The sequence below is a fragment of the Denticeps clupeoides genome, chromosome 17, assembly GCF_900700375.1.
Source record: "Denticeps clupeoides chromosome 17, fDenClu1.1, whole genome shotgun sequence".
Classification (NCBI taxonomy): Eukaryota; Metazoa; Chordata; class Actinopteri; order Clupeiformes; family Denticipitidae; genus Denticeps; species Denticeps clupeoides.
Genome location: NC_041723.1, coordinates 12,870,626 through 12,895,170, shown reverse-complemented (window position 1 = coordinate 12,895,170; position 24,545 = coordinate 12,870,626). Strand labels below are relative to the sequence as shown.

General features: G+C 41.7%; 5 protein-coding genes and 1 long non-coding RNA gene across 29 annotated transcripts in view; 2 read left to right on the top strand and 4 right to left on the bottom strand.

Annotated features, from left to right (window-relative positions):
* Positions 1-3: 3 nt before the first annotated feature.
* Positions 4-1,875, bottom strand: bet1l (Bet1 golgi vesicular membrane trafficking protein-like). 5 transcript variants are annotated; one of them, XM_028957793.1, is made up of 5 exons: positions 1,644-1,800; positions 1,460-1,506; positions 1,251-1,342; positions 1,103-1,159; positions 4-718 (listed from the first exon to the last, which is right to left on the bottom strand). In XM_028957793.1, exons 2-5 carry the CDS (start codon positions 1,479-1,481, stop codon positions 551-553), a joined length of 339 nt encoding a protein of 112 aa, XP_028813626.1. In that variant the 5' UTR covers positions 1,482-1,506; positions 1,644-1,800; the 3' UTR covers positions 4-550. The 5 variants fall into 5 exon arrangements, with proteins under 5 accessions (XP_028813626.1, XP_028813624.1, XP_028813625.1 ...); XM_028957791.1 differs by having other exon boundaries at positions 1,648-1,800; XM_028957792.1 differs by having other exon boundaries at positions 1,658-1,799.
* On the top strand, positions 936-6,368 carry kcnj11l (potassium inwardly rectifying channel subfamily J member 11, like). Of its 8 annotated transcripts, none has more exons than XM_028957786.1 (7): positions 936-962; positions 1,049-1,114; positions 2,332-2,664; positions 2,892-3,128; positions 3,219-3,488; positions 3,590-3,797; positions 3,898-6,368. In XM_028957786.1, the coding sequence occupies exons 3-7, from the start codon at positions 2,506-2,508 to the stop codon at positions 4,332-4,334; spliced, it is 1,311 nt and encodes a 436-aa protein (XP_028813619.1). In that variant the 5' UTR covers positions 936-962; positions 1,049-1,114; positions 2,332-2,505; the 3' UTR covers positions 4,335-6,368. The 8 variants fall into 8 exon arrangements, with proteins under 8 accessions (XP_028813619.1, XP_028813620.1, XP_028813617.1 ...); XM_028957784.1 differs by adding an exon at positions 2,064-2,162 and having other exon boundaries at positions 949-1,982; XM_028957787.1 differs by having other exon boundaries at positions 948-1,982; positions 2,473-2,664.
* A 12-nt stretch (positions 6,369-6,380) lies between these two features.
* On the bottom strand, positions 6,381-7,353 carry cd59b (CD59 molecule (CD59 blood group) b). The gene is made up of 3 exons (XM_028957794.1): positions 7,188-7,353; positions 6,918-7,019; positions 6,381-6,815 (listed from the first exon to the last, which is right to left on the bottom strand). The coding sequence occupies exons 1-3, from the start codon at positions 7,243-7,245 to the stop codon at positions 6,613-6,615; spliced, it is 363 nt and encodes a 120-aa protein (XP_028813627.1). The 5' UTR covers positions 7,246-7,353; the 3' UTR covers positions 6,381-6,612.
* Positions 7,354-9,313: 1,960 nt separating this feature from the next.
* Positions 9,314-19,060, bottom strand: prdm11 (PR domain containing 11). 4 transcript variants are annotated; one of them, XM_028957430.1, is made up of 8 exons: positions 18,840-19,060; positions 17,686-17,807; positions 17,505-17,584; positions 17,115-17,374; positions 16,939-17,006; positions 16,300-16,490; positions 14,838-15,416; positions 9,314-14,320 (listed from the first exon to the last, which is right to left on the bottom strand). In XM_028957430.1, the coding sequence occupies exons 2-8, from the start codon at positions 17,748-17,750 to the stop codon at positions 12,159-12,161; spliced, it is 3,405 nt and encodes a 1,134-aa protein (XP_028813263.1). In that variant the 5' UTR covers positions 17,751-17,807; positions 18,840-19,060; the 3' UTR covers positions 9,314-12,158. The 4 variants fall into 4 exon arrangements, with proteins under 4 accessions (XP_028813263.1, XP_028813264.1, XP_028813265.1 ...); XM_028957431.1 differs by having other exon boundaries at positions 17,505-17,581; XM_028957432.1 differs by having other exon boundaries at positions 17,507-17,584; positions 17,686-17,708.
* Positions 18,591-20,093, top strand: LOC114766572 (uncharacterized). The gene is made up of 2 exons (XR_003742833.1): positions 18,591-19,515; positions 19,862-20,093. It is a non-coding gene; the product is annotated as an uncharacterized LOC114766572 (long non-coding RNA).
* Positions 19,362-24,545, bottom strand: part of phf21ab (PHD finger protein 21Ab) — an 18,947-nt gene continuing 13,763 nt past the window's right edge. For all 10 annotated transcript variants that reach the window (XM_028957435.1, XM_028957434.1, XM_028957439.1 and 7 more), the window contains one exon: positions 19,362-24,404. In XM_028957435.1, the coding sequence (XP_028813268.1) occupies positions 23,838-24,404 (567 nt within the window). In that variant the 3' untranslated portion in view covers positions 19,362-23,837. The remainder of the gene's footprint in view (positions 24,405-24,545) is intronic.

Here is a 24,545-nt window from a genome sequence, read left to right as displayed (position 1 = left end):
GTAGATCATGAAAAATAAGTTTATTACATACACAGTTAATGTAGAAATATTAAATCTCGCAGAAAATAAAAATCAAATTCATTCTCAGAAACTGCATTAAATTTAAATTTAATCATTAGATGCTCACATGGACAATACATAAAGCATGCATCATACCCAGCTGCCTGTTAAAAACTAAATAAATACAGCCTTAAAAAATGCATTTTTAAAAGCGTGTGAAGAAACTGAAATTCATATATCCATAATTTGGAACTTATCTTTACTCATTTGGTTATTAAATTAAGGAACAGAAGATAGAAGTGAGGTGTTGACATTATTTGTGCCAGAATTACATGAATAAAGAAAATAAAAAGTTCAAGAAAATAGAGAGGAAAATGCAATCTGTGAAAGTACAACATACAAGCTTTCAGAAGTGATTGTCTTGATTTTGCGGTTGCATGGTCAACAGACCCATGCATGCAAACATAAAACAATCCAAACCTTTATTGGAATGTAGGCTACTTCTCATAAAACTGAGACATACGTAACATAAAAATTGAAATGATGTTTCTCAGTTCTGGATCCTCCAAATGAGATAGTACAGCAAGAAAAACAGAAAGACAACTCCCACTGAGACGTAGCAGAGGATTTTCCGGTTGTCCCTGCCGGAGCGAACCATTGTGGAAAATCTCTTCACACTTCCAGTAAGAAGTCCTGTAGCACTCAAGAAATTAGAGTCCTTCAAATGAGAAAAGAAAACATTTACTACCATGTAAATTAATGTAATTATCACGCCACTACAGAACTTCACTAAGAACTTCTCTCTAGTCTACGACTAGGCTTTTTTGAGGCAGTGGTGGCCTAGGGGTTAAGCAAACAGCCCCATAATCGAATCCCCGCCCGCCAAGGTGTCATTGAGCAAAGCACAGTCCCCACACGCTGCTCACCGGGTGCCTGTCCTGGCTGCCCACTGCTCACCAAGGGTGATGGTTAAAGCAGAGGACACATTTTGTTGTGTCACTGTGTGCTGTGCTGCAGTGTTTCACAATCCCTTCACTTCACTTTTCAGGATTAATCCACAAACGGGAAAATTTCCCTACATGATTGAAATAAAGACACGAACCATGCCATCCAGGTAAGTATTTTGTTCTTCAGCTTCTCTGTCAATGTCGTAAGCCAGCTAGAACAAAGACAATAAAACAAGTCAGTATCTGTGGAAGTATAGTTGTACTTTAAAACAGTTCTACAGTTAAAAAGAGAACAGTGCGTACTGATTTTAATCTGGATACTTTGCTCGCCAAGTTCTCCGCCAAAAGCTTATTCTCCGCGTCCAGCATGTCATCTACAGCGCCGTGAGCCTGTCCTGCCAGAGGAGCAAAAAAACGAGCAAATTACACTCTCCCCTAGACGATCTTCATCAGTCCGTCTCTCTACACGTCGCGTGATTAACGCACACGACGACACATCTACGTGTCATTACCTCGGTTCCACGGTTCAGCCATTTTATCTTGACGTCCCTAAAACACGCTGACAGCGGTTATATAAGAGGGGAGAAGGGATTAACTCGCTCCCGAGGACATTTGTCCCTCGTCCGCAGTAACACAGCAATACTTGGAACACAAAAAAAATCACACGGTCCTCCTTCTGCTTCAGGAGAACTTTACCTACACAAACGCACCACAGAAGAAGAAGACACCAAACGAGTCTTCGAGCCGTTCGTTTCGTTGAGCAACGAACAATGCATAGTGTCCTGACATAGATTACTTTTTTTAAACGACTACATAATCAAGTTGTATAATGGAATCTGTATGAGAGATTTGATAATGAGTGATATGATAATATTAAGCCCGTGGCCACTTCGTACTTGAACTGAGTCGCAAGATCCGGATCAGGAAAAGAGCCGGAACTACCGAGTGAACAAAACAGGAGGAATTGTGGGATATATTTGTCCTCCTGTCTCTGAGTGATGCTCATCCATCCCGTTGGTCAATGTGTTACCTCAGGTAAATTAATATTGAATAATGTTTTTTTATGCGGTGGAAAATATTTGCAATATTTACACTACACTCGTCTGTATCTGTTAGCTAGTTAGCTCACAGCTAGCACACGGCGTGAAGATGTACGACGTCGCAACACCCAAAAAGCCAGAATTCGGCTTCTGTCCGTTTTCTATACGTGGAAAGGTTTGTTTGAGGGGAAAACACGCAGGGTCAATGAAGGACATACGTCATCGTTTTGAATGACTGCGTTCATGGTAGATTTTGAGTGTGGATTAGAAAAAACAAAACTCCGACAATAGCTTCCTTCATGAATCCCTGCAGTTTAATAAATAAGGTGTAGTTCTCTTCGCAGGTTTACGTCTCGCCAAGGCTCGCTCGGCTCCAGGAGGGAGGTGGATGAGCATCTACGGTCACCTATGTTCACGTCCACTTTATTTCAGCCGGATTTAAACTCATATTGGTCCCGTTAATGTTTTTCTTGTGCTGTTTGAAGTATCCTGAGCTCTGAAGACTTGAAGTTGCAAGGATGTTGGCCCGAAAAGGTCTTTTACCGGACGGATTCCTTCTGACCCGCCTGGCGGAGGATGCTGCCCAGCCGAACCGGTTCCGATCCAAATCGCAGAGAGCCCGCTTCATCACAAAAAGCGGCTCTTGTAATGTGGCTCACAAGAATATAAGGGAACAGGTTGGTATATTTTGTTTCCCGCTGTTTTACCGTGCTCCTCTGAACTGTGGAAGTGTGCAGTCACTTTATTGTTAATGAAAATCTTGTTTTTTTTTTCTATAGAATGAGAAAAACACAAAAATTACAGTCATAACATTTTGACAGTACATAATATTTTAACTCCGAAACTCTTTTGGCACAACACAGACTGACAGAAGAAATAATATTTAAGCTCTTTGACTTTTCAGGGAAGGTTTCTGCAGGATGTTTTCACAACTATGGTGGACCTGAAATGGCAGCACTCTCTACTGATCTTCACCTCAGCATTCCTCTGCTCATGGATGCTTTTTGCTATGGTGTGGTGGCTTCTGGCCTTTGCTCATGGTGATCTAGAACCTCGGGACCCGAATGGGGATGAACCCGTTCCTTGTGTAACTGCCATTCACTCCTTCACCTCGGCATTTTTGTTCTCCATTGAGGTTCAGGTATGATTCATATGCTGAACATGATGATGTTTGGCAGAATTTGTTATCGTCCTATTTAGGATAAAATTTCCTCTAATCTCATTTTTTTAGGTGACCATTGGATTTGGTGGTCGGATGGTGACTGAGGAGTGTCCACTTGCCATCACTGTGCTGATAATTCAGAACATTCTTGGCTTGATTATCAATGCTGTAATGCTGGGCTGTGTTTTCATGAAGACGGCTCAGGCCAATCGCCGGGCCGAGACGCTGATATTTTCACGCAATGCTGTAGTAGCACCTCGGAACGGGCGGCCGACTTTCATGTTCCGTGTGGGTGACTTGAGAAAAAGCATGATCATCTCCGCTACCATACAGTTACAGGTAAAAATGGTTTATGTCTTTTTTTGATCTACTGGCAAGATGTTTTGAAGAAGATAATTTTTTTTTGTAGCACTCACAAATCTATTTCTCTGTGGTCTCAGGTGATACGAAGAACAGTCACATCTGAAGGGGAGGTGATCCCAGTCTGCCAGCTGGACATTCAGGTTGAGAACCCCCTCAGGAGCAATGGAATCTTCCTGGTATCGCCACTGATTGTCAGCCACACAGTCGAGCGTGGCAGCCCTCTTTACGAGGTCTCTGCTCAGTCCCTGCCTTCTGAAGACCTGGAGATCATAGTCATTCTTGAGGGTAGGAATGAGACTTTTTGCACATCAGCTTTCGCTTATATCATGTCATCAGTTGAAGTGGGTGTCAGAGTGTGTGTGAGTAATATATATTTGTCCCACAGGGGTTGTGGAGACAACTGGGATCACCATGCAGGCACGCACATCATACACCCCAGAGGAGATCCTTTGGGGAAGACGCTTTGTTTCTATAATGACTGAAGAGGACGGACGTTATTGTGTAGACTACTCCAAATTTGGTAATACAGTCCCAGTTCGTATGCCAGGCCTCAGCGCTAAAGAGTTAGATCAGACACGAGGGGTGCAAGATGGAGGGCCTACTGAGGGCCAACCCCAGGGATGGGGATTAGTCAGAGCTGGAAGGGGAGGATACAGGAGAGGAGGGAGAACCTGTGATGGTGCTGCCTCCAGACCATGGTACGCACAGGCAGAGAAGGAAGATGAAAAGATGACAGAGAAAAAAGGGCAGAAGAAAACAGTGCAACTTGAGGAGATAGGGAGGGAGATTGAGGAGGAGGCATTAGAGGAGATGAGTGATTGAACCAGACCAGAGGAACTGTGACAGATGATTACTGTTAGATGCTGTAGTTGTTTTCATGCTGTGAAGGTATTTGCTCCATCCCTCCCTTTCTGACTCCAATCATGCTGTGTATTTATTGTTTTCAATGCTTTAACATTGACATTATTTATAAGACGCCCTTATCCAGAGCAACTTACAATCAGTAGTTACAGGGACAGTCCCCCTGGAGACACTCTGGGTTAAGTGTCTTGCTCAGGGACACAATGGTCCCACCCTAGGCTAATATCTAACATCTCACATATGAAAAGACATTTCTGTCAATAATGAAAACACTATATATTGGACCATCTCATGAGACTAAAGTACTTCAAACTTTACAGTGACAACAAAAGCATTAATTATGCTGGATAAATTGAATGGAACAATTTGCAATATAAGCGGCAACTTCCAAAATGCCTCCAAAAGTTGAAGGCAAAGGTCACAGTCCTCTGAACGCAACGTATCAGAAACACCCCATCAAATTTGGCACACACGTTCACTGATGAATGGATTTTGTTGGCCAAAGCTCTAGACGGTCAGATGGTTGCTTGAAGCTCAGGTTGGTTTGTGGAGGCGTGTAGCCACAAGGTGGTGAAGAAGATTAGACTAGCAGGATGTGGAGCTCTCTGAAATGCCATAAATCGTCTGTTTTATTAGACGTGTGTTTGTGTGATGAAGACATAATGAAGTTGTAAAGCTGCTGTTGTACAGTTTGTTGCTGCTATGAGTTCGCCGAGCCATAAAGAGAGGCATCCTTTCTAATGTCCGGGAGTAGCCGGTCTGCCAAAATGTCTCCAAGCGCACCGCAACCACTCATCCAGGAAGTCTCAAAATGATCCCAGAAAAGCGTCCAAAAACTGCAGGACTCATAGCGTTTGCTAAGGGAATTGACCTTGATGAAAAAGACTAAAAAAGAGTGTGATTCACGGCAGAGCGTCAAGGCTACTGTTGTCGAGTAGCCTTTTGCGTACAATTGAAAGAAAACAGCTGTTGCTTTTGGGCATCTGTGGACAGTCAGGTTAGACTGAAAGTGTGTTGGACAAATTGAGCTTTCAGCGTCTTTCCCAGCGTGCGCTTGGCATAGCTGCAGTCACTGTGTGTTGGCGTGGGTCAGCATTGCTTGAACTGTGAGTCGCGCTGAAACGTCTGGCTGTCTGTCAGAGGGCTGATGTGAGCTGTGAAACTGGGTTATGCAGCAAGAAACAATCTTTTTCTTTTTTTTTTTTTTTTTTTTTTTGCACATCTGAATGGCCTATTCATAATCCGTACTGGAAACCAACAGAGATGCCGTGGCAGGAGCGGAAAGACACTGTTCATGTGCAAAGAGCCTCCCTGGAGTGTCTGAATTCAAGCAGTCATGTAAAGAACGATGCACACCAACACCACAACTCGGTCGCAGAAATTGCGGCCGTATTCCTTGTAAATGCGGTAATCACTTTTTCCACACGAGCGAGACTGATGTTGAATAACCAACTGCAGATGTGGTTACTCGGCTTCTAGTTGTCTTGTATACTGCCAGTGTAAGTGTGTTCTACTACTGAATTCATAGTACTGTATATTCCACCGATCTCTTCTCATTCGTTGTTTGTATGAAGGAGTATTTTTATTCTGCTCTCAGTGCTAGTAGTTTTGTAACAGGACCAAACAGTTCAGTGTCTGTTCAGTGTCTAAACGTTTATTTGAGCCTCCTGTCTTGGCCCGTCGATATGATGCATTTGTATTTATTGAACTTTTTTTTTTTACTGTATTTGTCATGTGGTTAAGTGTATTGTGCCATATATTAAGAGTTCATTCATGTATGTATGTGTTTATTTATTCCGTTCTTTTGAACTGGAGTTTTCCTTTTTAAATATCAGATTTCACGTAAAGAAATGAATGTATTCATTCCAGAGATCTTTTGTAATCCCTTTAGATTCAGAAGATTCTTTCAGGTCTTTTCCAGTCTCATACTTGTACTGGACAATTGTATTTTATCCCAAAGTAAAAGAAAAGAAAAAAAAAACAATATTTGACAAACGAGAGTGTCTGTCTGTGTTTTAAAAGTTTATTCAGAATTAGATATTCACACAAATACTTTTATATGAGCAAAAATGCCTACAGTGAATCTTGATCTTGAATCTTGTGTAGAGTGCAGTAAATGTGCTGTTATTCATGGCGGTGTGGAATCGTTAATGTTTTAACTAGTGCGACACTCAAAGACGTGATCTGAAATAACAAGGAATGAACAGACTACGGTAATAAAAGAAGGAAGTGGAGTGATTCAGCAGCAGCACCAGAACGCCGCCAGCGAGGTGAGGAAGAAGAGGAAGGGTCCGCTGGCGGCGGACGCGGCGGCGGCGCCGCCGTTGCAGAGGTTGCTGCTGCAGCACCTGTACGTGAAGCCCGACACCGACGGGAACATCTGGCTCAGGCGCGAGTTCTCGCAGTCCGTGTACCGGATACACTGGCGGATGGTCTTCCCACCTGAACACAAAACGGCAAACGCTGGTTACGCTTTCCCCCCCCAGCGCCAGTAGGCAGGCCGTACCGGTGCAAACGTGGAAGTGGATGGGGGATGGAAGTCACCTCTTTCGCTCAGGGACAGGCAGGAGTCCTCGTACGAGCACTCGTGCGTGTTCTCGCAGTTCGTGTAGTAACCGTGGCACTTGTAGCATCGAAGAGCAGAACCTTGGAAAAGCAGAAGACTTTTTCGCCACTGACAAATAATCCAAGAATAACTGTTGCAGCCTCAGCTGGGACCAACACCAAATCATGAAAAGCTGTCGGAATTCCATCTAATCTAGACCCCCAAACCAAAATTCATGGGAAATGTAAAGTAAAAGATGGTTAACTTACCTACATCCAGCATCACTGTACAAACCAGCGCGGCCAGCAGCACAGAGCAGGACTTCATGGTTTCTGGGGAGAAGTACGGCTTGGTGCGCGAGAAGTGACTACATAGATCGACCACGAAGGAACGCTGCTCCGCTTGGGAGCTTGTCCTGGTCTGATAAAGCGCTGAATGAGCACAACCGAAGGGGTCGGCCACAGTTGCGGGGGTAAAGAATCGGTCCATTCTGCCAAACCCCACCTCTTGCTGTGTTCCGCAAGGACCAGATCATTTCATGGGTTTCAATGAACCTTAAAAACGCAATAAAGACGTCTGCGGAAATAATGTTTAAGTATTTCAATTTTGTGGAAGCTTTTTAAAAATGTTTTTAATGTTTTTATTTGGGACCACCAGCCACTGAGGAGAAAACACTTATTATTCTGTGTCTTTCTGCTGCTGCAGCTGGAGGCAACAATAAGCACTCTGTGTGCCAGTTGTCATTATAGTTTTACACCCAGACATTGAGGCATTTCAGCGGTCAGTTCAATGGGCTCCTTCTCTACATTTCACCAAAAATAGATTTAGAATTGTTCACCACAGTGTATCTGTTGGAGGTTTTTCATGGCTTCCTCAGCCTCAGCTCTCAGGCTTTGGGACAAAACAATGTCTTTCCTCAGAATGACAACAAGGCGTAGGAAGAAATAATGTCAAGTCCGGGGCACGTTAATCCCTCAAAATGTCATCAGGGCAAAATGATTCAGACAGAGGTGCACCAGACACACAGCTCAGACACACTGCTTCTCACGATCTGCTTCAAAATTCACTTCTTCTCACGATCTGCTTCAAAATTCACTTCCTCACCATCTGCTTCAAAATTCAAAGCTTCTCACAATCTGCTTCACAATTCACTTCCTCATGATCTGCTTCAAAATTCACTGCTTCTCACTATTTTCTTCAAAATTCACTGCTTCTCACAATCTGCTTCAAAATTCACTTCTCATGATCTTCAAAATTCACTGCTTCTCGCGATCTGCTTTAAAATTCAAAGCTTCTCACAATCTGCTTCACAATTCACTTCCTCACCATCTGCTTCAAAATTCACTGCTTCTCACCATCTGCTTCAAAATTCACTGCTTCTCGTGATCTGCTTCACAATTCACTTCTTCTCACCATCTGCTTCAAAATTCACTGCTTCTCGTGATCTGCTTCACAATTCACTGCTTTTCATGATCTCCTTCAAAATTCAAAGCTTCTCACCATCTGCTTCAAAATTCACTGCTTCTCGTGATCTGCTTCACAATTCACTTCTTCTCACGATCTGCTTCACAATTCACTTCTTCTCACGATCTGCTTCACAATTCACTGCTTCTCACCATCTGCTTCAAAATTCACTGCTTCTCGTGATCTGCTTCACAATTCACTTCTTCTCACGATCTGCTTCACAATTCACTGCTTTTCATGATCTCCTTCAAAATTCAAAGCTTCTCACGATCTGCTTCACAATTCACTTCTTCTCACCATCTGCTTCACAATTCACTTCTTCTCACGATCTGCTTCAAAATTCACTGCTTCTCACCATCTGCTTCAAAATTCACTGCTTCTCACGATCTTCTTCAAAATTCACTGCTTCTCACAATCTTCTTCAAAATTCACTTCTTCTCACGATCTGCTTCACAATTCACTGCTTTTCATGATCTCCTTCAAAATTCAAAGCTTCTCACAATCTGCTTCACAATTCACTTCTTCTCACAATCTGCTTCAAAATTCACTTCTCATGATCTTCTTCAAAATTCACTTCTCATGATCTTTCACAGGATTTCTGGGATAAAAACTACAGACCAAAATATGCAATGCCCTGTGTGTGTTATTTCTGAAAATTAATATTACCTGAAGAACTCAGGTCCAGGGGTTAAAAACTCACACTCATGTAAAATACAACAAACAGGCTCAGCAAGGTGCATAAACCGAACACAAAATATTGAATTGAGTCTCTATTTCTCTGATAATAACACCACGCTGAAGGTGTATGTACAATGTCTTCATCATCCAATATTTATCCAATAGGCTCAAAATATGACAAGACCTTTTCACGTCGTAATGGAAAAAGTTAGAACTAGAGTCATCTTATGAGAAAGAAAACAAACAATTTCACTGGTCTCCATGAATACATTTATTTACCCATGTTCACATATGTGTGTAATTCCAGTGTTATATGATTTCAATTGTACTCTACAGAAATACATTATAAACACGTACATGTTTTTAAGCTCATTAACATTTTCATCTTTGATTGTAATATCAGAATGAATCATTTATAAACAGTTCATAAAAATAGCTGTGTTTCTTAGCAAGTGTGTGACCCCATAAGTGTCTAAAACTCTAATGTAGGTACATAGTGCATATATTCTAAATAACAGAAATATATATGTTCAGTTTTTGTTCATTCAGAGAGAATACATGGGAACTATACAGAGTCAAATTGTGAAATGCGAAAATAATTATCCAATCAGACTAATTAGACAGAGTGCAAACTGCTTATTTTCCCTGGCTGTTAGTACATATGTGCAGGTTTTTATCCAGAAACACTTTAATGGAAAATGAGCAATCATGCATCCGTTAATATTTATTTGTGCTGAATGTGTGCCTATATAAATATATAAGCATAGAAAAAAAGAGAGCAAAATCCCAAAATTCTATATGCAAGGTTAATAAGGTATAATTAAGTAAAGTTAGGCACTGACATACCTGTCATTTCTATAATGTAAAAGTGTAGCCTACACTTTCATATAATTTTATATGTGTACTTTGTAACCTTCTTTTCTATATATATATATATATTTTTTTTGCTGGCACCCCCTTAGAGCATCACATGCTTTTTAAGATTCATGCAAGCATGTTGATATTATGCATGTCTGGTTCATTTAATCAGAATTCACAAGTATAACAAAACCAGATCAAAAAGGTATTTTATAGAAATTATTAAACACAATATGGTAGCAATAAAACTCAACTTAAAAACACAACACATAAGTGTTTCTTACAGATCAGATGATGTACGGTTTTATACTTGCATATTCTGATATTCTAAATCAGTGGGTGCCTCAGTCAGAAGAATGCTAATATACTCTTATAGGCTTCTTAAACATAACAGTTATTGCCTCCGTGACGTTTCTTTAAGTTACAAAAAAAAAAAAAAAAAAAAAAAACCATCCACAGAGCCATAGGGCTGATATCTTCTGCTGTATTATTTATTCATTTATTTATTACATGGCATACCTCATAATGAGATAGCAGTCACTACTAGCCATCCAAAAGCATAATGTACTACCACTGCAGAGCAGATTAATTAGCTCTGCAATAGGTTGGTTCTTACATCAAAATATTACGCCTCGACAAGTTTAAAAAAAATGTATAAAGTCAAGGTGCCTGATTGAATTAAAAGCCTTCATTGGGCATTCTATTTGATGAACAATGTAAGGCGAGAAAAAATACATCGTAAACACAAGTAATCACATTTTATGATAATAAAATGGCATGCATTTAAATGAAACTAGGCAAATAAAATAAAAAAAAGAAAGCTTCATTATTCATAATCTGGATGATGACACTATTGTCCAGTTCTCTAAAGCTTTCAGTTCAAACCATGAAGGCCAGTGTGCCATCAGTTCAAAATCCTTGGCTATGCGCGTCAAAGTTAATTTGTACATCATAACAACACAAAATGTGTATTTAACCTCAGTTGTCACCCATAAACTATAGCACATACACTGCAGAATGTACAGTATATGCAATTTTGGACGAAAATTAATCAGGTCTTTAATCACAAAAGATGCCTGCATAGAGAGTATGGAGTTTTATTTTCTGTTTTATCCTGAATGAACACATTATGACTTCATCTTTAGAGACTAGTTTACTACTGTAGACATGCAACACAAATTTTGGTCATTAATTTACCAAGCCATTTTAGGATATCCTAAAGTGTTTTCTTTTCATTTTATCAAGACTAACGTATTGCACATTTGCTGTTTTATATTGATATAATACTCTATTAACTACTCAAAATATACTGTTTAAAAGAGAGTGATACAACTGTTAAAGAAACAGCTTACATAATACCAAGCATTGTGGACTTGCAGCTTTTTGTACATGATTTGGTTTCTTAAAACAATGAAATAATACATTCCACTTAATGTAAGAAAAAAGATAAAAACAAGAGCATTCTTAACATGTTTTCAATAGATAAAATAGATTTGAACTTACTATACAATCACATGGGACAGAATTGCATTAGCACCTTGAATATTCATATTTTTAAATTCTGCTTTACATTGAGAATACTTTTATACTGCATATTGGCACAGCCCAAAGTCAGAAAACATTAATATTAAAACCACAGATGCTGAAATAAAACAGACAGATGAAATTACACAATACTATAGGGAATATCTTCCACATAAATCAACCACAGTCTCATTCAGCTCAGTAACAAACTGCTGCTAAACACACATAGAAAAGTCACATTTTACAAAAGATGGCAAATAGAATAATTGAATTATAGTAATAATTCATATTTTGAAATAAATTCAAATAAAGTCATTTCCGAATGATTGTTCTCACACTTTTTCTGTGTTTCATAGCAATGTGTAACATTATGTGAATGCTCCTAAAGGCTGAGCTTTTCGATATAACATATGTCGTCAAAAGTGGCATGGGAAAAGCGAACGAAGAAGCATAGTGACAGCGTAGATTTAACTTTTGCCTTCTTGAATCGCTCTCAGCACAGAACAGGGGTTCAACACCCCTTTTTGGAAGGAATAATTTACCTTATGGAACACAACATTTTACACATTCACATGTTTACAAGTTTACAACCTGTTTCTTCATGAAGAAGCAGATAAAACCTTCTTAGCAGCACGTTTTGTGATGTTTTGGCCCCGCACAGGTTTCAGCAGACACTGTTCACTAGGATGGCTTTTAACAACACAGCAGACACTGACTTACATATCAGGATAAAACTCTGTATTCACATCCATACCTTGCAGCACAGACTTTTGCTCCACCGTGGACATTCTGCTCAGCATCTCAGTCGAAAGAGTGTAGCTGCTCCCTGACTTCTCCTCAAACCAGCTGTCCAAGGGCCTTTTGCCATCAAAACTGGCCACTGGGGGCCCATTCACGGCAAGGGTCAGCAAGTCATTCATCTGCTCCGAGGTGAGTCTGGAACGGTTGTTTCGATGCAGTTTCTGCAGGGACCCTCGTCCCTTGTCACAACAGGCTGTCGAGGTTGGTAGGACACGGACCACCTGGACAATGTGGTTCAGCAGAGGAAAGCGTTGCTTGTACCTGCAGATGTGGCTGACCACCTCTTTGAAGCCATTCATGCTGTAGTAGTCAGCTTTGAGATCTCTCCATTCGACTACGAGACTGCCTCGGGCATCCATCCACTCATGTAGCCCGTCCCGGCCCGAGGTAGGGATGGTCTCGATATGGTCAAAGATCAGCAGGATCTCCTCTTCTCCGTAGGCCCGGAGATCATCCTTATTGCGTGGCCAAGAGGTGAGGTCAAGCACCTGACAGGCTTTGACCACTCTGTGACTATGTGGATCAAAGCGCTGGGACAGGATGCCCTGACTCTTCTGACAGATCTTCTCCCTGATGGACTGGAATTTGGATTCAGCAACACGGAGATTCTTCAGGTCCACGCCATTGAAGCTCTCACGGAAGTTCTCCTCAAACTCCTGAAGGTATTCTCCAGGGGAGTCCACCAGCTGGCCAATTTCATAGATGGCCTCCTCAATCTTTGAATCCACCTGGGATGCAAGCAAATACTCGCCCTGGAAAATGAAGGACAGGCGTGAAAAAATAGCGATAATGTCGAGGAGAAAATATATCAGTTTGACAGACTGGTAGTCCATGAGGAACTGCAGCAGGGTCAGGGCAATGGCTGCTGCATCTGCTCTCTGAGTCTGGCTGCTGATGTCCTTCAGATGTGTCACCACCTCCAGATAGTCCTTGATGAGAGCGTTCAGGACATTGGGCTCGGCGATGATCCAGCGCACCGCTCGAATGTCGCCAAGAAACTCTGTTTCCTCAGACAGCGTTGGGGCCGTCGACCGGAGCTCAGCCATCATGCGTGGAGAATAGCGGTAAAAGCTCAGCAGCTGTTTCAGGTTATTCTCCAAGTCCTCCAGGCACGAAAGTTCCTTCCCACTGATGGCGTCCAACATTTCCAAATGGGGCCGGTGGATCATGACAGGCACGTAGAGCACCCAGGGGATTGTCTTCCTCATGGCAACGTAAATGTTTGCCCGCAAACCAGAAGAGATGTTAGACCCGTCTATTCCAAGACCGACAACGATCATGTCCTGCACCCGTAAGCCTAAGACGGAAAAGGCACGATCGATGGCCTGCACATAACCATCTACACTGCCACCACTCAGCTTCTGCAAGGAGAGGAATTCTGTGGCCGGGGGTCCCTCGCTGGTAATGAACTGCACATAGACTGCCACGGTGTCAGCCATGAGGTCATCGTTCTGCCCGTCCATTATAACACTGAGGAATGGCGAGAGGCGTATCCTCTCGGCAAGATCCTCCTTAAACGCCCGGGCAATGTGGTGTATGAAGATCTGGCAGTCGCTTTCGTTCATGTACTGGTCCACCACCTTGAGTTCGCACTTTTTTAGCAGTTCGGCGAGCGGGCGAAGGTCAGAGAAGGGTCGGCCCTCTATGGCCAAGTGGTAGGCAGCGTTGAAGAGCAGCATCATGTTGCGGCACATCTCCTCTGTTTTTTCGGGGTGCATTCTCAGCTTGTACAACTGTAGGCACTTCTTGTGCAGATTGCTCTGGCTGTGCAACTTTATCGTGTGGATTTTGAACTGTTTAGAACCAATGATGAAGGCCGACGTGCGCGAAGACTGAACGGTGTACTGCCGACACACATGGCACCACATCTCATTCAGCGTCGGCGAGTAGCGGAGGAACCAGAACTTCTTCAACCACTCCTGTTTAAAGCGGCGTATGCGCCGACCAGGTCCAACCGACAATTTGGAAGAATCGTCAGCAGCTACCATTATGTCCGCGGCAATGGATTCATCAGCCGAGTCCACGTCTTGGTCGTCTTCCTCAAGTACTACTGGGTTAAGAGTCATGGCCTCATTTACTGCAAAAGAAAAAAAGAAAATATTTAGGATTTTATATTTAATATTTTCTAGCCGTATTAGCACTTCAGGTGGCAGTATGTGTGTACCAACAAATTAGAAATCAAACACCACAATAAAGATTTGGAAACTGATTTAATGTAATAATTAAATGTGTAGTTCCAATGTGAACAAGAGTACAAATAGTAACAGTTTTCATTTTGAACAAGCAACAACACACACACACACACACACACACTCATATATCCATATACATTCATTCACAAATAACATTTTTTATAATGCAGTTAAGAAGAAAATAAACCTTTGAATTTAAGGTACAAAAGATCAATTAAACCAATTAAAAAAAGGTCACTGGTTTTTATTTTTTTTTACTAAAACAGTATGAAACATTTGAGAATAAATAAAAAAAACTTTGATCAGTATATAAACTTAGGATGATTGCAGAACGCAGGTATAGCTGACAGTAAGACCAGTCTCCACGCCGGTGTTTGACCTCTGGTAGATGCAGGTACCTACCTTGAAGGTCATCCAGGGGCGGTGGCTCAGGTGGGACCAAGGACTCAGCCTGTTCCCCTCCTTTAAGAAGCAGAAGCTCGGCCTCAAGTTCACGGATTCGGCGCTTGAGTTTCACACAGTTTGGGCAGAAAGAGGTAGAAGGGGTGTGGTCAGCTGTTGTGGTGGGATCGTCCTCTGCATCCTCTCTCTTCAGACACCGTACATCAAAACTGCCCTTCAGATGCTCTGAAGGGTCCAGAAGTGGACACAAGATGGTATCTTTAGAGTCCTGTTGGTGGAGGTATGGCTCATTGACTGGGGGCAAAAAAGTGCCAGGTTGTTTGAAAAGGGTGGCGCTATGTTGAGACCTGGTCCTCCTCACTTCCTTCGTGCTGTTCAGTGGGTTGCCCAGGCTCTGCGTGGCCTCCAACGATGCTTCAAGGACGTCTTTGAAGATCAGATCAATCTTCTTCTTCTTAGCCTGAGGCTGACCATCTGGTTCATCACTATTGTTCTTGCTTCTCCTGCCCAGAGATGCTGATCTCAGCACAGGTCCTTTGGTGTCTTCTTGTTGCCGCTGAAGTTCCTCTGGTTTTTTTTCTGAAAAAAAAAAACAAGGGAGATTCAGTGGTGTAACATTTTTAATGTTTTTTTTTATTACAATTCTGATGCCATAACCACAGTTTCTTAATGGTTTGTCTTATTTGTAACTAAGCACAGATAAAATGACTAAATAGTTCTGGTGAAAACCTACTTGGACTTACCTACAGAATCAGTGCAGGTAAATGCTCAGGAAGTTTTCTTCTGGAAGTATAAGTGCTGAGTAAAATTTCAACTGCCTTCCTGACCAAGTAAAAGTTTCATTTATGTGGAAATTGTGATGATTAAAGACGATGTATGATTAATTTAAACAAATGCATTCTTGCTTCTGCCTCAAGCCAGAGGTGAGATATAAAGTCACTTAAATTCACTTGATTCTTAGATTATTAATAAAAGATACAATGAATTCCTCTTTAGTCTGACATGACTTCCATGATTGGTTCTATGAGAATAAGACTAACATCAACTAAATCAGTGAACATAAAAAAGCACATACACACACATTAAAATCTCTGTAAGATGAGTGATATTAATGCTATTTATTTTCTGTCCAAACAATAAAGTTATATTAAAGTTTATTTCTATTTAGATCAATTGTAGACAATAGCCGTATATAAAGCATCTTAAAAACCTGACATGAAAGAAAAGCACAGCCATGTTTTACCATATAACATTCTCATTTTCAACAAATGTAAAAATACCTCAAATTAAACCAATTCTCTTATATCACCAGTTTTACAACAAAATACAATTAATCCTGCCTTTGAGCCTTTATGTACAAAATAATAAACATAACAGATTAATGTACTCTGATAAAAGTGCCAGTTGTAATGGGTTTGAATCAGACATTGCTGCAGTGTGAAAATTGTCTGTGGCATCTCACCTGTGTTCAGATGGCTGTTGATGATGCTGTCCTTAGACACTTTTTGGACTCGTCTCATATAATCGTCACTGTACCACACTCGTAGCTTCTCTCCGGCTGTCAGCTTTCGACACACTCTGAAGTATATGTGATCCCCGTGCTGGAAAGAGCTTAAATTCCTCTCTCTTTCCTCTGCTGAAGTCCGAATATACCTGAAAACAAGGCTAAATTATGGTGTGTATATAATCTGTTATGTAATATGTCTATTTTTTAAGTAAAATAAGTATATTAACAATTTACTCAATCTTATATAACTTTATGACACCACATAATACATGATAACTACATATCCATTAATAAGGAAAGACAAAAACACTGCTAATTTATACATTTACTGGTCTCATGTGAACTGTTTGATACCACACTCTATGACAAAGTTAAAAAGTGGGTGGTAGTAGTCGAGTGAGTAACACACTCGCCTACGAACCACAAGATCCAGGTTCAAACCCCACTTACTACCATTGTGTCCCAGAGTAAGACACTTAACCCTAAGTTGCTCTGGGGGGGGACTGTCCCTGTAACTACTGATTGTAAGTCGCTCGTCTGATAAATGTACGTCTGAAAAATGCCATAAATGTAAAAAGAAAAAAAAAAAAAAACCTCATCCAGTTGGCTTTAGATTCATCACTTCCATCAATGAATTTGTAGGTGTTGTTTTCGTCAACAATCTTCAGAAAGGAGGGGAAAAAAAGAAGTCCAGCTTAGTTCTCTAATAAGATAATAACTGACACTATATGTCAGTTTACAGGATCACGTATATTTGCAACGCTACGCACCATCCAAGAGAAGGAACCTGAGGGCTTCTCCTGACACACCAGCTCCCCCTGGTATGGGCCGAACAGCGCCCCCATGGGGATATTCTCATCCATGCAGCACACGTCAACCGCCTCTCCCCCCTGCACTATCTCGATCCCCGAGGGCACAGTGAGCGCAGCCCGGCTGGGCAGCCCACGAGCCACTGGTGTGTCTGGCACAAACACGGGTGGGCCGTGGTTTGGACATTCTTCAAGAAAATACTCTTTGCAATCTTCACAGACTGTGTGAATAAAGAAACTCTGAATGTAATTTCATGTAATTTCCATTTGTTGCACCTATAATTAACTTAAGTGTTTTTTTTTCTGGATGCTTGACATACAAGAGTAATTCTGGTGCAAGAAGATACTTACACCAGAAGTCTACGTTTTGCTGGTTCTCTGAGGCATGATCCACTTTAAGTTTCTTATTTGGTTCATCTTTGACGACACTGCTGTAAAATAATCAGTGCTCATGATTTTACAGTAGTATGCATGTGTGTCCAGTTTATATACTGTAAATACTGATTCTGCTGAGGGAACGGTTGAGCCTCACCTTGTGCTACAGTCTGGCTCCACCTGTAATGAAGATTCAGTTTGAAAGGCAGTGGAATCTGCCATTGTGCTGGGAGGGAGGACCGGGCCCCAGTGTATCTGTTCAGTCCAGCATCTTAAAGACTAGAGACATAGATATACTTAAGACAAAAAAAAATTATTCAGTGGGTGAAATCGGCATCAGAACGACAACTTTGTGCTCATGTCACCAACACCACCTCCATCATCAAAACGGCTCAGCAGCATCTCCTGAAGCATATGAAGTGGTACCATTCTCACTGTTATCTACATGGGCGCCAAGCAGAGCATCCAGATCAGCAGTGTCAGTGCTGCTGAAAAAGTGGTGCAGATCATCTCTGCCGGCGATGCAGAAGATCTTACATAAACACTGCATGAGAAAAGCCTCCAGAATTGTGCTTGACTCTGCACAACGCTCCCACCTGACACACCCGATCTGTCCCAAAGATCACACCTCTATAGTTCACATCATACAACATGATGTACATTCACAACACTGTGTATTTTACAGATTCACTGTATATTCTGTTTGAGCTGCTGCTGCTGCTCGGTACATGCACATATAAAAAAATTAAAGGGAAATATTAGGTCTTGCTTCTCTGATTAAAAAAAAGCCCTTGTAGGATTGAGATGTAGTGATGCGCAGTGATATTTAATGAGACGTTGTCGTGAGAGCAGTCGTCACTGCGAATTAAAAAGTATAAGTGTTTTGTTAAATATCCTACTGAAGTTCTGAACGCTCCGATAAAACACTCGCTGCTGATTGGACGGAATGTGTTCCAGTGGGCGTATTCCGCGACGCTTCCGTACACTCGAGGAAGACCAATCAGCTGCGAAAAGCAGCGCTCTGATTGGCCGCTTTCCCTGTCACTCACAGAAGGCGGCGTCTCGCTTTACACTGACGACGAGCAGGGCAAAACAAATGGGCGACGTCGGTCCCTAAACGCGAAGTTTATCGCTCACGAATCCACCCGTGAACTCAATGGCGCGAATTTACTCGAACGGCGCGACGACGCGAAAACGTCGGCCGCACGCAGACGGCCGCTCGCCGGCGGGCCGCCGCGGGCCGCTGGCAACGTGCCTGGCGCTTTCGGAAGCCATCTTCATTGGCCACATTGGCTAGTGAGACGCGCTCACCTCCTCCAGAATGCGCAGTCCGTCGGGGGGTCGCCGCTGGCCCGCTTCACGGCGCGGTCCCGGAGCCCGGCGCCCGGTCGGCACCGCGCGTCACGCAGCGGCGGGGTTTGGTCGTGGTGGTCCGGGGCGACGGAAACTTTATCATTTCAGAAGATTGTGTAACGAGTCAGCTGCTTCTCTCAGCTTTGACCACCATCTTTTTATTACAGGAAATGACATGGAAAACGGAAGAAAGCGACTTGACTGTACAGGGGGGAAAAAAAGAAAAAAAAAAAAGACGAACGTTTTGTTAACTCTTATGGAGACTCGCTTCGATCCTTCTTTTCGGGTTGCCCGGCATGCTCGACTCCATCTTCACATCCCAAATCTGAAAATCCGCAGGATCGACGTTTCCTGGACGGAGTGGACAGAAAGTTTACTCCACACAACACACGACCGCACGAACAGAAGAAACATTCGATCAAAATCGATGACTTTGGAAGAGCCACACGTCGAGCCCAACGAAGCACAGACACAATCGACTGCTTTTGTCAATTTATTAACAAAATGATAAAATAAATACAAATTGATCAAATGCTCCTAATAATCGACTTCCTCCCACGTTCCCTACAGTATTTCCTAAACACTGCATACAAATAACTTATCACAGAAGAGGCTCAATACAGGAGAGAGAGAGGTAAGAAACCCACTGGATCACTCACAATGTCAGGCGAAAGAACAAGATCTGGAACAGAAAGTCAAAAAAAATACACACTTTTTTTTTCCTTTTAAATCATTATGAAAAAATACAAACAATTTTACAAATATTCAGATTGTGTAATAAACAAATTTACACAGTTCAGCACACCAGGTGAACCCTTTTTTGTTTTTAAATTCATATGCTACAATGCATCATTATTTTTTTTGTTAAACCATGTGGAAGATTTGTAATTTTTTATTTTTTATTTTTTAAAAGAACTGCTTTTTGTCCTTTTTTTTTTGCAATCTTTTTTACTTTATCTCCCCGACTGAATTTACTGCAGATGAGGTAACACACTGAGGGTGTACAACACGAGGGAAGTCACAACAGTAATAGAAATGAAATGCATCCACAATACTAGAAGGCCACAATCCTGACTTGGAAAGAAAACAGAAGCTGGGCTATGAGATATGCGTTGGAACGGAACATAACGCACCAAATTGAGACGAAGGACTACCCTGACACACTAGATGGACCTGATGTATGCTGAGGGGAGAGGAAAAAAAAACAAAAAACTAAATTATCTGACTTCATGCATAAAACACAAAAAAATATATCCTCACTGCCAGCCTCCTAAGCTCGGTCTCATTCCTCTACAAAATGAGAAAAGTCTGAGCTGCCTGTGAGCTGAAGCCTCAAAACTGGTCAACTGATATGTATTTTAAATGCATATTAAAAAGGCGTCTGACAGCAAAATGCACATTTGCAGTTTCTTTGGGTAGATTGGTAATTTGATCAAACGGAATGCTTGAGATGGAACGAGAGGCTTTGTTTTCTCTTGTTATTCGACTTTAGACCCACATCAGCCCAATGCCCATCACATTCACCATGGTAGCAAAGGCAGAATTGAGTGAAAATAATGGTCGCTGGTAAAAAACAAAATGAGATGACAGCTCTCCAACCTGGTCCCCGGTTTCACTTTCGACATTTTCTTTTTTTTGCAAAGCAGAAACCTCACAGTTTGTGGCATTCAAACAATCCCCAGACATAGGCTATGATATTTCTGTTCCCAGCCTCCAAATGAAAAAAGACATTGTTCCTTTGAGATGTACACACACACATAACATTTCGATTTGGCATTGTGTTGCCCGAATGTAAAATAAAAGTGACAAGTTCACATTAAAAAAAGTTTACAAAATAAAGTAAATGCATATTAAAACTCTGACAAACATTTATATAAAAACTTGCATAAGAAGGCATGCTCTCGGGTGTTAACTGACTGGACAGATGGTGTAAAAAACCCATCCAAATCACAATGCAGTTTCATTTGATCATTCCACATTTGTACAAACCTAGGCTAAATTCTGTATACCTGAATAAATCAAACTTTCAAAAAAAGTGGCCAGCTTTCAAGCATGAAAATAAAGCACAACGATGATGCACTTATGTCAGTCAAAAAAACAGTAACACAGGCATTCACTAAACGTGTGCCATTGTAGATTAAATCTGAAGATGCAAAAGAGCATTGTGAGACTCAGAATGATGAGATGAAACGATGGCGTATGAAAGATCTGGGGATGTCGTAAATGGCTGCGTCTTCAGAGGGAAGAGAATAAAAATACTTTAGGTAAAAAGTGCGTGAACAAAAGAAAAACTAAAAGAAGGTGGTCACTTGCATTCAGTCCAGTTTTTTTTTTTTTTTTTTTATAAAGAATCAGGCCTCAGCCCCAAACATTGTGACAACGTTTTCAAAGAAGACACTTAAAAATAAACCTACAGATTTCAGGATCTTTCTAAACTTTTGTGCAGGAAACAAAACTGCACACACACACGAAAAAACTTAAGGCAGAGTTCATAAAACAAATACCATAAAACGAACGGAGCCAATAAAACAAGACCATCACTCGTACAGATCTGAGAATCTGCTATTGTGCTTTGAAGTTCAGATTCCTTGATTCTCAAAACCAGATATAAGGAGATGGAAAACCCTATGCGCATTCTCAGCGTGGCTGTGACGAAAAAAAGCGGCAATGGAAGTCACAGTGCACTTTTGAGAAACTATAAAGGGAAGGCACTCTGGGTACCTAAACCAGGATAGGGAAAAACAGCAAGAACCGGAGCAGACCTATGGAATATTTGGTCCTGATCCATTAAAAACAGGAAAATCAAGCCAATGTTTCGGTCAGAATGACGGTGACTTTTCACAGTACCAAATGTAGGTTCGCAGCACATAATTCAATCAGAAAAATGACACTCATAGAACAACATTTAAAAAAAAAAAAAAAAAAAGGAAATAACTCACAAATTCACACAAGACAAAACCTGTGGTCCTTCCAACAAACACAGATGTGACAAAGAGAACGTCTATTTCTACTGGTTGCATCTTCTGATCACAATGTCTATTTAATTGAAAAATACATTTAACTTCCAAGGAAAGAAAGCTAACCCATTGTTCATTTGAAATGGCTCCTGATCGACTGGGTGGTTCCATGCTAAGCGATTTTACCGTTCCAACAACTAATGATAAAGATATGTCTTTTTAAGGGTTTATGTAAACATGATGCATTTATTTCCAGATGTGCAGTGGGTTTTCAGACTGCATCAAATAAGTTCAACAACAGACAAATTAGTTATTATAATAATAATTTTGTTCTGGCACAATTTTAGAAATATCATCATCAGACAACCACCAGAAGGGGAGGTAAATGCAGTAAAATTAGCAGATCAAAAAAAAGAAAACGGACCTGTGATGGAGCGAATAACCTATTGGGCGTTCACCGTGTGGCAGGTAAATAAACAGCGCGGCCCTGAAAGCTCTGGGTGGCCTGGCTTCTCCCCATCCCACGTAGGACACTCTTGGCAAGGTGAGAACAGGGTGTCAAGAGTCCACAGGAATGCAAACTCTCAGTGTTCCTCACACACACGAGAGGCAAGAAGCACACAGGTGAAGATGCCTTCAGTACGTTCGCGTTTCGTTAGTTTTGTCAAGCTTGTGCTTTACGTTTCGGGGAGAACGCTGCAAAGATCACGCAGCTACTTCAGTTTTTTGTTATTTTCATCATCATTATTAATAAAGCAGCATAGTGCAACATTCATGCTTATTCAATGGGGATTCCTAATTGCTGAATTGTATTTATTATTATTATTTTTCAATGTCCTTTCCATGCAGTGAAAGGATCTTCCTACTATATTTGGATACAAAATCATTTGGCAGTTCAGATTTCAGCTTAAAACACAATATGCAAGGCCCTCTGTTAACATAAAAAACCCCAAGAGATTTACTTGCACCAACTATGCCACTTTAAAACACCTTTAATAACATGTGACTGTTTTATGAAACAGAAAAGCACTTATATTCTTGTAGACTAGGAAGACCTGAATATTTTGTCCTATATATATATATATATTGAATATATAAAAGAAATACTCCCCAGACATTGAATTGTTACATATCAATATTGCAAGCTCGCAATTTCACATTTAAAGTTCAGTACCAGCTCACCTATTTATTAAAAAAAAAAAAAAAAAACGCACTTGACCAACACAGGATGTCAGACTACGCTACCACGCATGATTTGTTTCTGCTGCTCGTTCTTGGCGACTCCTGCTGAGCGGTCCACTACGTCTGTGGCGCTTGCGTTCTTGCTTGCTCTGTCTCTCTCTCTCTCGCGCTCTCTCTCTCTCCTTTCTGCCTGAGGTGTTCAGAAGATGGGTCCTGTTTATGTACCATCACACTTATTGGTGATATTCACAAGATGAGGGAGGATGGGAGGGATGTGTGGGGTGAGAGGGATGTCACAGGCTGTCCTGAAATCCTGTTGGATCCCTACTGCTAATAAATACTGATGCATTTTTCATCCTGTAGACAAAGTGGTCTTTTGGTTTAGTGTTTCTCCATTGTTGCTGGAGATGTACAGGTCTGGGAACAGCACATGGTCTTTGGACGGTCTCAGATTTGCCTCCCCAAAAGTCGAAGACTAAGACAACCTAAGAAACAATCCCCATGAGCTTCTGGGGCAACTGTTGCAGGCACACACTGGTATGATGTTAATATATTTATCAGTTATCTTCTTCCTTTCATCACCAAGAGTAGTATTCTCTCCTAGGGCTAATTGGCATGACACTTTCAACAAGCCACCCTTTTCACCCACTTGTTTGGGTACTACACCCAAGTCTGGGCATTCACTGTTGACAGTCTTTACAATACAATGCAAAAAAAATGTGTTTAAATATTTAGACAGATAGATTGGCAACTTGGTGCACCGGTCCAGGGTGCAGTAGAGTTCTCTTTAGAAGGTTATGGATCATTAGTCTAAGGGTTAATTTGCAACGTCTGAATTTTGGGAATCTGGCAAAGGATGCAGGGACTGTTCTGAGGTTTTGCTGTTGTCGGTACTGCTGCCATTATTTACCTTCTCTTCCTGATCCTTACCCTCTTCTGTCACATCTTTGCTGTTGGTGGGTGAGTGGGTGATTTCGGGTTGCAGGGTATCTGTCTCCTTGGCAGAACCTTCGTGGTTGCTCATATCAGTGCACACACAGTCTGTGTTCCCATTTGTCGTGACTTCCATGGGCTCCTCAGCCTTAGCCACTGTTGCGGACTCCACGACTGCCTCAGGCTCGACAGCCGGCTCAATCCCTGCTTCAGTGGTTACCCCAGGATTCTGGGCAACTGGGGCCGGGTCAGCGCTGACCTCAGGTAAGACCTCACTGACCTCAGACAAGCCCTTGGCAGGCTCGTCTGTGCAGGGCTGGGGCGATTCGGCCTCCAAAGCTTTGCTCCAGTCGAAAGTCTGGATGAGCCGGACCAGGTGCTTCACCTTCTCAAGGGAGGTCTGCATGTCCTTCTGCCGGGCCAGGATGGTGTTTTTGGTCTCCATACATTTCTATAAATCAGTGCAGAGAAAAATAATTAGGTACAAGATCAACTTGCACCATATTGTTTTAGTGGATACGAAGAACTGTTATTTTTAGAAGTCATTATATTGTGCGCATATAATGTTTCACAAACAGACATGCTGCTCTCT